Source organism: Tachyglossus aculeatus, chromosome 18, assembly GCF_015852505.1.
Source record: "Tachyglossus aculeatus isolate mTacAcu1 chromosome 18, mTacAcu1.pri, whole genome shotgun sequence".
NCBI lineage: Eukaryota > Metazoa > Chordata > Mammalia > Monotremata > Tachyglossidae > Tachyglossus > Tachyglossus aculeatus.
Genome location: NC_052083.1, coordinates 37,337,243 through 37,349,537, shown reverse-complemented (window position 1 = coordinate 37,349,537; position 12,295 = coordinate 37,337,243). Strand labels below are relative to the sequence as shown.

Below are 12,295 nucleotides of genomic sequence, written 5' to 3'. Positions count from 1 at the left end.
AGTGATCTTGTTAGGTGGTCTGCAGTTTAAAGACTTAAATCCTTGTAATCCTCCCCCCATGCCTCCTTGGCTATTAAGGGCTCTTCCCCTTGTTCCCTCCCTTTCTAAAAGCACACACACATCCTCCCCCCCCCCGCTTTTTCCTCCTCTTTTTTTTTCCCCCTTTCTCTCCTTTAATTGGATACCTGGAGAACAGATTAATACTTCTCCGCTCACAGATTTCCCTCCGTTACGTCAGGCCGGGCTTGAAAATCGCACACCCTAAATGATGAGGGATTTTTATCTTCTGTGTATATATATATATCGATATTTTAATACATTGTCAGAAGGGCCCAGCTGCCCCTTTTCACCCTGTTCAATCGCCTTGTAAACGCAAATCCGAGTTTCGGGAGTCAAGAAGAGTTCGTCCGCACTGGGGATGCGAGCGTGTGTCTCGCCCTTGGAGGTCAGGAGAGATCACCGGGCCGAAAAGTTCGAAATTATTTTTAGTGTGCAGAGTGACCGTTTCCTCTTAGGAATCAATAAGCCAGGTAATAATAATGATGGCATTTATTAAGCGCTTACTATGTGCAAAGCACTGCTCTAAGCGCTGAATGCATTTGCATCTATGCCGTGCGGTGCTGCAAACAGAACTTAGCCTGTGAGCCATATGTGGGACGGGGATTGTGTCCAGTTTAACTCACTTGCATTTTCCCCAGCGCTTAGAACAGTGGTCAACACATAGTAAGCGTTAGCAGATGCCATAAAGATAAATAAAAATAAAACTCATGCAAGGATTAATTTAATCTGGTGTGTGAGTCTACAGAGACAGCGAAGAGTGAAAGAAAATGAAACAGGCCATCAGTCGATAATGGCGTTTCCCCACAAAAGAATGAGAGGGTTCATCACATAGTAAGCGTTAGCAGATACCATAAAAATAAATAAAAATAAAGCTCAGGCAAGTATTAATTTAATCTGGTGTGTGAGTCTACAGAGACAGAGTGAAAGAAAATGAAATAGGCCATCAGTCAATAATGGCGTTTCCCCACAAAAGAACGAAAGGGTTCATCACATAGCGTTAGCAGATACCATAAAAATAAATAAAAATAAAACTCATGCAAGGATTAATGTGATGTATGAGTCTACAGAGACAGTGAAGAGTGAAAGAAAATGAAATAGGGCCATCAGGCGATAATGGCGCTTCCCCACAAAAAAATGAGAGGGTTCATCACATAGTGTTAGCAGATACCATAAAAATAAATAAAAATAAAGCTCATGCAAGGATTAATTTAATCTGGTGTGTGAGTCTACAGAGACAGCGAAGAGTGAAAGGAAATAAAATAGGCCATCAGTCGATAATGGTGTTTCCCCACAAAAGAAAGAGAGGGTTCATGACATAGTAAGTGTTAGCAGGTACCATAAAAATAAATAAAAATAAAGCTCATGCAAGTATTAATTTAATCTGGTGTGTGAGTCTACAGAGACAGAGAAGAGTGAAAGAAAATGAAACAGGCCATCAGTCGATAATGGCGTTTCCCCACAAAAGCATGAGAGGGTTCATCACATAGTAAGCATTAGCAGATACAATAAAAATAAAACTCATGCAAGGATTAATTTAATCTGGTGTGTGAGTCTACAGAGACAGTGAAGAGTGAAAGGAAATAAAATAGGCCATCAGTCGATAATGGCGTTCCCCCACAAAAGAATGAGAGGGTTCATCACATAGTAAGCGTTAGCAGATACAATAAAAATAAAACTCAGGCATGGATTAATTTAATCTGGTGTGTGAGTCTACAGAGACAGTGAAGAGTGAAAGAAAATAAAATAGGCCATCAGTAGATAATGGCGTTTCCCCACGAGCGGGTTCATCTTTGCCCCTGAAAGAAAGTCAACACACATGTATCTCAGAGAAAAAACGACTTTCAGTCAATCAATCAATCATATTTATTGAGCGCTTACTGTGTGCAGAGCACTGTACTAAGCACTTGGGAAGTACAAGTTGGCAACATATAGAGACAGTCCCTACCCAACAGTGGGCTCACAGTCTAAAAGTGGTTGCATTGAATGTTCACCTGCTGAGAGGAACACCTCCAGATATGCCTCGGTCGCCTGACTTCTGATGCGGTTTGATTTTGGGGGTGGCGTTTCTCCCATTTCCTGAGGCCCGGGAGTGAAATATTCTGTGAATTTGGTTGGTTTATCGAACCTGAGCAGACCTTGATGCTGGGCAGTTTGTCGTTGGCAAAGAAGCGAGGCCACTCGAGTTGCGACGAGAAGCAGCGGGGCTCAGTGGAAAGAGCCCGGGCTTGGGAGTCGGAGGTCATGGGTTCGAATCCCACTTGGCAGCCACGTGACTCTGGGCAGGTGACTTCTCTGGACCTCAGTTCCCACATCTGTAAAATGGGGATGAAGACTGTGAGCCCCCCGTGGGACTACCTGATATACTTGTTTCGACCCCCAGCATTTAGAACATTCTCTATTTACTCTATATTACTATATATTATATTACTATATTACTCTATTTATTTATTACTCTATTTTATTTGTACATATTTATTCTATTTATTTTATTTTGTTAATATGTTTTGTCCTCTGTCTCCCCCTTCTAGACTGTGAGCCCACTGTTGGGTAGGGACCGTCTCTAGATGTTGCCAACTTGTACTTCCCAAGCGCTTAGTACAGTGCTCTGCACACGGTAAGCGCTCAATAAATATGATTGAATGAATGAATGAACTTAACTTCTCTGGGCCTCAGTTACCTCACCTGTAAAATGGGGATTAAGACTGTGAGGCCCACCATGGGACAACCTGATCACCTTGTAACCACCCCAGCGCTTAGAACAGTGCTTTGCACATAGTAAGCTCTTACTAAATGCCATCATTATTATTATTCCCTACCCACAAGGAGCCTAAGGCCTAGAGGTCACCTAGATTGAGAACAGCCCGAAGCAGACTCCTTATTTTTATGGCGTTTGTTACTATGTGCCAAGCACTGTACTAAACGCTAGGGTAGATGGAAGGGAATCTAGTGGAACACAGTCCCTGTCCCACACAGGGCTCACGGTCTTAATGCCTGTTTTACAGATGAGGAAACTGAGGCACAGAGAAATCAAGTGACTTGCCCGAGGTGAGAATCAGCGTGGCCTCGCAGAGAGAATACAGGCCTGGGATTCTGAGAACCTAGGTTCTAAACCCGACTCCACCGGCTACTTACTGTGTGTCCTTGGGCAGAGACAAGACACTTAATTTCTCTGTGCCTCAGTTTCCCCTCCCCCCCACCATCAACAAAATGGAGATTCAATTCGTGTTCCACCCCTTACTTAAGACTGTGAGCCCCTGTTTGGGCTTGAGGGTCTCTTACGTATGCCAGTGCTTAGTAATAACGACAATTATAATAATAATAATTCATTCCATCGTATTTATTGAGTGCTTACTGTGTGCAGAGCACTGTACTAAGCTCTTGGGAAGTACAAATCTGCAACGTATAGAGATGGTCCCTACCTAACAAAAGGCTCACACTGTGATACTTGATAATAATAAAAATAATAATAATAATAATAATGCCATTTATTAAGCACTTACTATGTGCAAAGCACTGTTCTAAGCACTGGGGGGGAAACAGACTAAGCCCCCTCCTTCCTCTTCCCCTCCTCCCCCTCCCCACCCCCCCACCTTACCTCCTTCCCCTCCCCACAGCACCTGTATATATGTTTGTACAGATTTATTACTCTGTTTATTTTACTTGTACATATTTACATATTCTATTTATTTTATTTTGTTAATATGTTCTGTTTGGTTGTCCATTCTCCCCCTCCTAGACTGTGAGCCCGCTGTCGGGTAGGGACCGTCTCTATATGTTGCCAACTTGGACTTCCCAAGCGCTTAGTACAGTGCTCTGCACACAGTAAGCGCTCAGAAAACACGATTGAATGAATGAATACAAGGTCATCAGGTTGTCCCACATGGGACTCACAGCCTCCACCCTCATTTCACAGATGAGGCAACAGAGAAGTGAAGTGACTTGCCCAGAGTCACACAGCTGACAAGTGGCAGAGGCGGGATTAGAACCCATGACCTCCGACTCCAAAGCCCGGGCTCTTTTCACCGAGCAACACTGCTTTTCTAGTAGAATGCTTGGTTCATAGTAAGCGCTTAACACAATTTTATTTTTTTTAATAGCATTTATTAACCACTTACTATGTGCAAAGCACTGTTCTAAGCACGGGGGAGGTTACAAGGTGATCAGGTTGTCCCACAGGGGGCTCACAGTCTTCATCCCCATTTTACAGATGAAGGAACTGAGGCCCAGAGAATCAACCAATCAATCAATCGTATTTATTGAGCACTTACTGTGTGCAGAGCACTGGACTAAGCGCTTGGGAAGTCCAAGTTGGCAACATATAGAGACAGTCCCTACCCAACAGTGGGCTCACAGTCTAGAAGAAGTGAAGTGACTTGCCCCAAGTCACCCAGCTGATAATTGGCGGAGCTGGGATTTGAACCCATGACCTCTGACTCCAAAGCCCGGGCTCTTTTCTGCTGAGCCGCTCTGCTATCATTAATAATCATATTAATATCGATAATAGTAAGGTCCCCCCAGCAGGCAGACGGTGGAGCCGGCACTAGAATCCAGGTCCTTTTGACCCCAGACCCGTGCTCTCAATCAATCAATCGTATTTATTGAGCGCTTCCTCATCAATCATCATCAATCGTATTTATTGAGCGCTTACTGTGTGCAGAGCACTGTACTAAGCGCTTGGGAAGTACAAATTAGCAACATATAGAGACAGTCCCTACCCAACAGTGGGCTCACAGTCTAAAAGGGGGAGACAAAACCAAACATACTACAAAATAAAACAGAATAGATATGTGCGTTGTTGATATATGGAAGGATGGGCCGGACAGGTCTGAGCCGCTTCCTGTGTGCAGAGCACTGTACTAAGCGCTTGGGAAGTCCAAGTTGGCATCATATAGAGACGGTCCCTGCCCAACAGTGGGCTCACAGTCTGAGCCACACTGCTTCTCTTTTTAACTCCTTGTAAACTGGTTGTCCTCGAGGAGCTGGCACCAGGGGACCCTCTGACCAGCTCTGCTGGCGATCGACCTCCCGTAGGGCAAGCAGGGAGGATTGATCCGGGTTTAGGAGGCCAGCGGAGAAGAGGCAAACGTGGTAGTGGGATTTTAGGAATTCTTGGCCCCGACTCCTAGAATTCCCGAAGAGGGGAAGGCCTCCGCGGCCTCCAACTGCCTCTAACCGGGCGCGCCGGGGCGACGTCTCTGTTCCAGGAGCAGCATCCAGGGCAGCGTGATCTGTAACAACGCCGTGATCGAGAAGGGAGCCGACATCAAGGACTGCCTCGTCGGGAGCGGACAGCGAATCGAAGCCAAAGGTAAGAGCGGAGAAGCCCAACGTGTTGGGCGGAAGAGATGCACCGAGTCCGGCCCAGGGGACGTGGCTAAACAGAGCAGGGAGGGCGCCTCGGGGTTCATCCCAACACCTGACACTGAGCGAGAGCTTTGCTTCTTCGGAAAGAGAGAGTGATGGATAAAAGCTTTCCGGCCCGCCCGCCCGGGGAGCCGGAGCAATGGCAGTAAGGAAATCCCCGAGGTGGAGTCGTGCGTCCTGACCAAGATGCGATAGAATCTCCTTTTTTTGGTGTTGGGAGGTTTTTTTTCCTTTTTTCACCTCGGCTGCGAGTGCCTTTGCGAAAAGGAGGGAGAGTTGGGGTGGTTTCGTGGGCGGGGGAGAGATTTAGCTGTAATGTAATCTCAACTCAAATTTTCTTCGAATCAAAAGCCTGGATGAATTTTAGGGCTCGGGAAAAAACTGGCTTTGGTCCAGGGAGGCATGAATTTTAGGGCTCGGGAAAACGAGAGTCTTGTGGAACCGGCTTTGGTCCAGTGTAGGATTCCCTAAGAGTCAGGCTAGCACATCTTAATTTTTTATTTTTCCTGGGGAGCAGGGGGTGGTATTTGTTAAGCGCTTATCATGTGACGGGCCCTGGACTGAGTGCCGGGATAGATGCAAGGTAAGCAGGTAGGACACGATCCGTGTCCCGCAAGGGACTCCCAGTCTTACAGATAAGATAACCGAGGCACAGAGAAGGGAAGTGACTCTCCCAAGGTCATACAGCCAACAAGTGACAGAGCCAGGATTAGAACCTGTCATCCTAACTCCCTGCCCCAGGCTCTTTCCAGTAGGCCATGCTTCTTCTCGATCCTGATGAGGTTTTTCATTCCTTGCTCAGCCTGTCCTCGGGTCTTCCAGGAGAAGAAGGAAAACGCAGTGACTGAGGGGGTGGGAGGGCCAAAAACAAACCCCCTCCTCATTGGGATTCACCTCTGTGAATGAATCCCCGGTGCTTAAACGTCGTGATGCGTGGGCTCCGCTTTAAGCTACGTATTTTCATTCAGGAGGCGCTTCGTGGGGTCTCCTGCGTCTCTGGGTTGGTTTCAACCGGTGCTTATGCCACGTGTTCACCCCCTCAGCCTCTGAACTGAGGAAGCAGTGACGCCGGACTCCGAATTACTAGCTCAGACGATCCAAGCTTCTTCAGATTTAACCCGCCCAGATCTCAGCCCAAGAACTGGGTGGGTGGGCCAGAGACCGGCCTCGTGAGGAGAAAACGTGGGCTAGGTCTCCCCACAATTCCCCCCGGGTATGAATGAACGTGAGTCCTATACGCCGACATCTCTGGCCTTTTCCCCAGTGCCATCTTGATATTTCTTCAGAAATGAAGTGGTGCCTTCGTTGGTCGTGGAGAAAAATCACGCGCCGGCCTCCCCACCCATCTGCCACCCCGAGAGACCTCAGGGCTCCGGGGAGACAGGGAGATGGACAACGAGTATGGGAAACTAGACTGTGAGCCCACTGTTGGGTAGGGACCGTCTCTATAAGTTGCCAACTTGGACTTCCCAAGCGCTTAGTACAGTGCTCTGCACACAGTAAGCGCTCAATAAATACGATTGAATGAATGAAACCAACAGGGAGGCCCTCAGGAGGACACGGTCCTTCGGAAGATCGCCCTGTCTGCCGTTCGATACCGAGCTCCCCATAAGCAGCTGGTGAACGCGTCAGATACTATTGGCTCTTTTAAGATTTGGGCGGAAAGTGGGAAATCTGTTCATTTCTCTATTGTGTTTGCCCCTTGCTGGTTCAGGCAGGGCTTTGGTTAGTCCTTCCCAAACCCCCAAAATGAATCATTCGTACTTACTCTATATGTTGCCAACTTGTACTTCCCAAGCGCTTAGTACAGTGTTCTGCACACAGTAAGCGCTCAGTAAATACGATTGATTGATTGATTGATTACTCCAGTTGACTCCCTGGGACTCCCACTGTCGGGTAGGGACCGTCTCCATATGTTGCCAACTTGTACTTCCCAAGCGCTTAGTACAGTGCTCTGCACACAGTAAGCGCTCAATAAATACGATTGATTGGGACTCTGAAACGGTGGATTTGTTGCAAGCCCAGCGCTCCGCCGGCGAGAAGGCTATAGTGTGCATTCTGGGACTTGTAGTCACCTTCCCTGTGCAAGAATTTTATTTATTTTATTTGTTAGTATGTTTGGTTTTGTTCTCTGTCTCCCCCTTTTAGACTGTGAGCCCACTGTTGGGTAGGGACTGTCTCTATATGTTGCCAATTTGTACTTCCCAAGCGCTTAGTACAGTGCTCTGCACATAGTAAGCGCTCAAGAAATACGATTGATGATGATGAAGAACCCCAGTGACTGTGGAACAGACCCGTCCCGGCAGGATGTGCTTTGAACTCTTCAAAGGAGTCGAGGCCCCTTCAAGAAGAGCACCATGCCACCGTGCTAAGACTTGAAGAAATTGGGGATTCCCGAGAGCCAGACCTTGAGTTTTCGTAGATTTCCAGGCAGGGCTGAGGCTCGGTCTGGTCCGGCCCTGAAAATTCAGCTTCCACAGAGCTCTGCTATGTATCATCATCATCATCAATCGTATTTATTGAGCACTAACTGTGTGCAGAGCACTGTACTAAGCGCTTGGTAAGTACAAATTTGCAACATATAGAGATAGTCCCTACCCAACAGTGTAGTCACTGCCAGAGTGAGCAGAGACCTGCAGTGGGCCCAGACAGGATGGCTGAGGGAACATCCTCGTTCTTGTTGCTTAGTTTTTCGAGCTAAACTGAGATAAAAGCCGGAATCTGGGATTTCCCCCAATCCCAGGGGCCCCGAGGGTGGGGAGGGAGAGGCCTGAAACACATATCTCCACCCCCGCACCCTTCCCCTTCCTCTCAGCACCCAGCTCCAGGGCCTTCCCACACTGAGCCCCTTCCTTCCTCTCCCCCTCGTCCCCCTCTCCATCCCCCCATCTTACCTCCCTCCCTTCCCCACAGCACCTGTATATATGTATATATGTTTGTACATATTTTTCACTCTATTCATTTATTTAATTTATTTGTACATATCTATTCTATTTATTTTACTTTGTTAGTATGTTTGGTTTTGTTCTCTGTCTCCCCCTTTTAGACTGTGAGCCCACTGTTGGGTAGGGACTGTCTCTATATGTTGCCAATTTGTACTTCCCAAGCGCCTAGTACAGTGCTCTGCACATAGTAAGCGCTCAATAAATACGATTGATGATGATGATGATGCGGTCTGGAATCTCCCCCAACATCAAGAGGGTCTGGGCTATGGGGAGACTGGGGCTAGCATCCTGGCCCCCTGTTTCCCCCACTTCCAAAACCTTCTGACCCTCTCCTTTCCTCTCCGACAAGTAGAGAAGGAGGCCGGTCCCCCACAGCCTTAGGAAGCTCGTCGAGGAGGAACTGGCCGGCAGGCTAGAGTCCGAGGGGCAGTCGGATACCCCGAGGGGCTCAGCCAGACGCAGGGCAGCGGAGAGGGTTATTCGCCATTTAAACTGGGCTCTGAGTCTTTTCTCATTATTGCCATTGAGCATAAACTTGGGTCGGTTTTGAAAAGCCGGATCCAATCCGCCTTGGATCTTGCCCCAGGGCTGGGGTACAGTGCTTGATGCACTGTAGCACCTTGTGTGGTCCAGGAGCCAGTGAGAATGAGAATGGAAAGGGCCAACCTCTAACGGGTGTCAGGGCGAGGAGATAAAAGCATCTCCTCACCCTTCCTCTGGTCATTCTGCCCAGGCGTAGCAATCCCCCTTCAGCGCCGCTCGGACAGTCGTAATTTGGAGTTTTCTTAAACTAACCGCGAACCAAACCGCCTGAAGGCCTCCTGCCCCCGGAGGAGAGGGGAGCGGGCTTTTTCTCCAAAGAATCGAGGAGCCGGTGGAGAGGAGTGAAGAGGGGAGGAACCGTCGGGCAAGCTTTCCCACAGCTCTGAGTTATTCATCATTTTTCAGACTGTGGAGGGGATTACGCTTTCCTGAGAAAATGAAGCAAGCTCAAAGATGAGCTCGAGGGGAGGGTTTTGTAGTGGTTTGGGGGCTAGAGGGCAAAGCACAGTTGCACCGCTGTATGTATGGCTTTGGGTCTCCCGGGCGGGTCCGACCGGAAAGGCCCGATCTATTCGTGCCGCTGAGCAAGAAGCATCAGCCCGAAACCTTCTCAGGGCCTGAACTTTCTATTTATTTGCCCCCTGATCGTGGCTTTTAGGGCCAGTGGTCACTAGTGAGACTCTTGGGAGCTGGGAAAGCTGGCTTCCTATGTGGAAGGGGCTCGGTCAATCAATCAATCAATTGTATTTATTGAGCACCTACTGTGTGCAGAACACTGTACTAAGCACTTGGGAAGTACAAGTTGGCAACATATAGAGACGGTCCCTACCCAACAGTGGGCTCACAGTCTAGAAGGGGGATTTATTGAGTACTTACTGTGTGCAGAGCACCATACTAAGCCCTTGGGAGAGGACGATATACAATGCAGCAGACACATTCCCTGCCCACAAGGAGCTTACAGTCTTGAGGGGGAGACAGGCATTAATAGAAATTAATAAAATGACAGATACGGACTCAAGTACCATGGGGCTGGGGTGAATGAGAGGGAGCGAGACAGGGCAACGCAGCCCCTCTGAGACGGGCTGGCCGGGCCCAAAGCAGCTTCCTTTCAACCCTCCATTTGTCCCTCGCTCTTTTTGGCCCCGTAACTTCACTAATCCATCAGTTCTCATTCTGCGGGGTTCGGAAAAAGCGAGCGATGGGATGGGACCTGGAAGAGATTTCCATTTCCCTGGCAGCGGGGGGCCCGCGGGGCAGAAAGTGGCCTGAATGGGGCCCGAAGGCAAAGAACGCGCATCGGTGGCCGGTCGGTCGTGTCCATCTTGCTTCTCCTGCTGTGTCGCCAACAGTCAGGGCAGAGTGGAATTCCCGGTTATTCCCTGGGGTTTCTTTTCTGGTTTTCATGCCGCTGGTCTTGGGCGGACCCAGCCGTTCTCCGTGTAACCTTCCAAGCAGCACCCCAGCGGGGCGGGGGGTCAGGGGGGAGGACATGAAACCAGAGAGATTGATGTGTCCCAGTGAGAATCGCTCTCACACACAATGAGCCCACTTAAACCCCAATACCGGCTAATGAAATGCCGGAGAGAGACTTGATCTTTATTACTTCCAGGCCCTCAATTAGTGGTTGTGCTTCTGGCCACCACAGCCACCCCCCCCACCAACCTTCGCCCCACCCCCAGACCCACTTCCCCGTTGCAGCGGGATCTGCCCGACCAAACTCCCCGAGGCCAAGGGGATAGTGTCCCGTCCTCTCAGATGGCCCCCAGATCGGATCATTAGCCCCTCTGCCAGCCAAGGCCAACTGGGCCCCGACCGGTGGACCCCAGATTCCCAGGGCCAGCCGGGAGATGGAGGGGTCACCACCAGGCCGACAGGGAAGCGGGCAAACCCCGGGTGCCCGTTTGGTCCCAGACCAATAGGCAATGGCGATTGCCCGTCCTGACGTTGGCCCTAAAGATGCCCGGCCTCCCGAAGCGGCCACACCGCCGAGCCCCGTCTAAACTGGAATCGAACTCCGCAGGGGACGGTGGCGAAGGTTGGGACCCCGGCGGAGAGTTTTAAGTTTTTCGATTTCTCTTTGATCCCCAAGTCATCCGTGGGCATCACGGCCCGGTACGGGTTTTTTTTGTTCAATCCCGAGTTCGCAAGCGAAGCCATCCCCTCCCCAAGCCACCTGTTGGACAAACTTCTCTCCAGGTGTAATCCAGAAAACACCGGGCCCCTGAAGGTTTCGGGACAGCTGCCGGCCCATGGGGATCCACTCCCCCCAGACCCCAGTTCTAGAACCAGGAAGTCCCGGCGAAATCCAGCTGTCTTTCTGGGCCGTCTCCCGGGTCGTCTTTGTCATCCGCCCTCCCTTTGTTGCCCTTGGTAGGGTTTTGTGGTCCTTCCCCACCCCCGTGGGTGGAGGGGGCTGCGGGGGGAGGTGTGTTGTCCTCCTCCCCCCACCTCCCTCCTGCCTGTCTTTGTATTTTTATTTAAATGATCCCCTGCTTTAAAGAGCAAAATTCCACAGCCGTGGCTTTCATCACTGGCATATCATAGTGCAGTCATTCCGTGCCAGGGACTGTTTTCCATTTGGTTTTAAAGGGTTTATAAAACAGTGTATGTAATTGAGTGAGTAAACTCAACGTTTTCTGCAGCCCCTCGGGGCTCCAACTTCGTGGTGGGCCTGAGCCTGGGCCCTAACCATCCCCCTCACCCCACAAACACACACACACACATATAGCCCTCCCCCTCCTTCCCTCTCCTCTTTTTCTTCCGCCTCTACAGCAGAATACTGCCACTAGCCGCAGTCTGTCTGGGGCTAATTGAGCAAACAACAAGGAGATGCTTTCATGCCGCTCTTCGGGGCTGCCACATCCCTTTTCTTCAAGCTGCCCGGGTTTCTTTTGATTAACCTGCCAGAAAGTGCCAGTCAGCATTAGGGAGGGAAGCGATTCATCCTCAGACGCCCCGTTGCCCGATCCCAGTGTGTCCCGGGATGTTCGGAGTCACTTCCTCCGAGTCCGCGGGCCCCGAGATCGGGGACCAAGAGGAATCCCCTGGCAAGGGTGGCCGCGGGCTGAGCATCTGGCAAGCCAGGAGCCGAGCCACCTGGGCACACGGGAGCGCTGAGAACCGAGGGTGGAGCGGGGTGGGCGTGCCCGCATAATGATGGTATTTGTTAAGCGCTTCCTATGTGCAAAGCACTGTTCTAAGCGCTGGGGAGATACAAGGTGATCAGGTTGTCCCCCGTGGGGCTCACAGTCTTAATCCCCATTTTCCAGATGAGATAACTGAGGCCCAGAGAAGTGAAGTGACTTGCCCAGAGTCACCCAGCTGACAGTTGGCGGAGCCGGGATTTGAACCCATGACCTCTGACTCCAAAGCCCGGGCTCTTT

At 50.0% G+C, this 12,295-nt stretch overlaps 1 protein-coding gene across 2 annotated transcripts in view; it reads left to right on the top strand.

The window, feature by feature from the left end:
* Positions 1-12,295, top strand: part of EIF2B3 (eukaryotic translation initiation factor 2B subunit gamma) — a 179,187-nt gene that overhangs the window by 155,241 nt on the left and 11,651 nt on the right. For both annotated transcript variants that reach the window (XM_038759945.1, XM_038759946.1), the window contains exon 11: positions 5,265-5,368. In XM_038759945.1, coding sequence (XP_038615873.1) covers positions 5,265-5,368 — 104 coding nt within the window. The remainder of the gene's footprint in view (positions 1-5,264; positions 5,369-12,295) is intronic.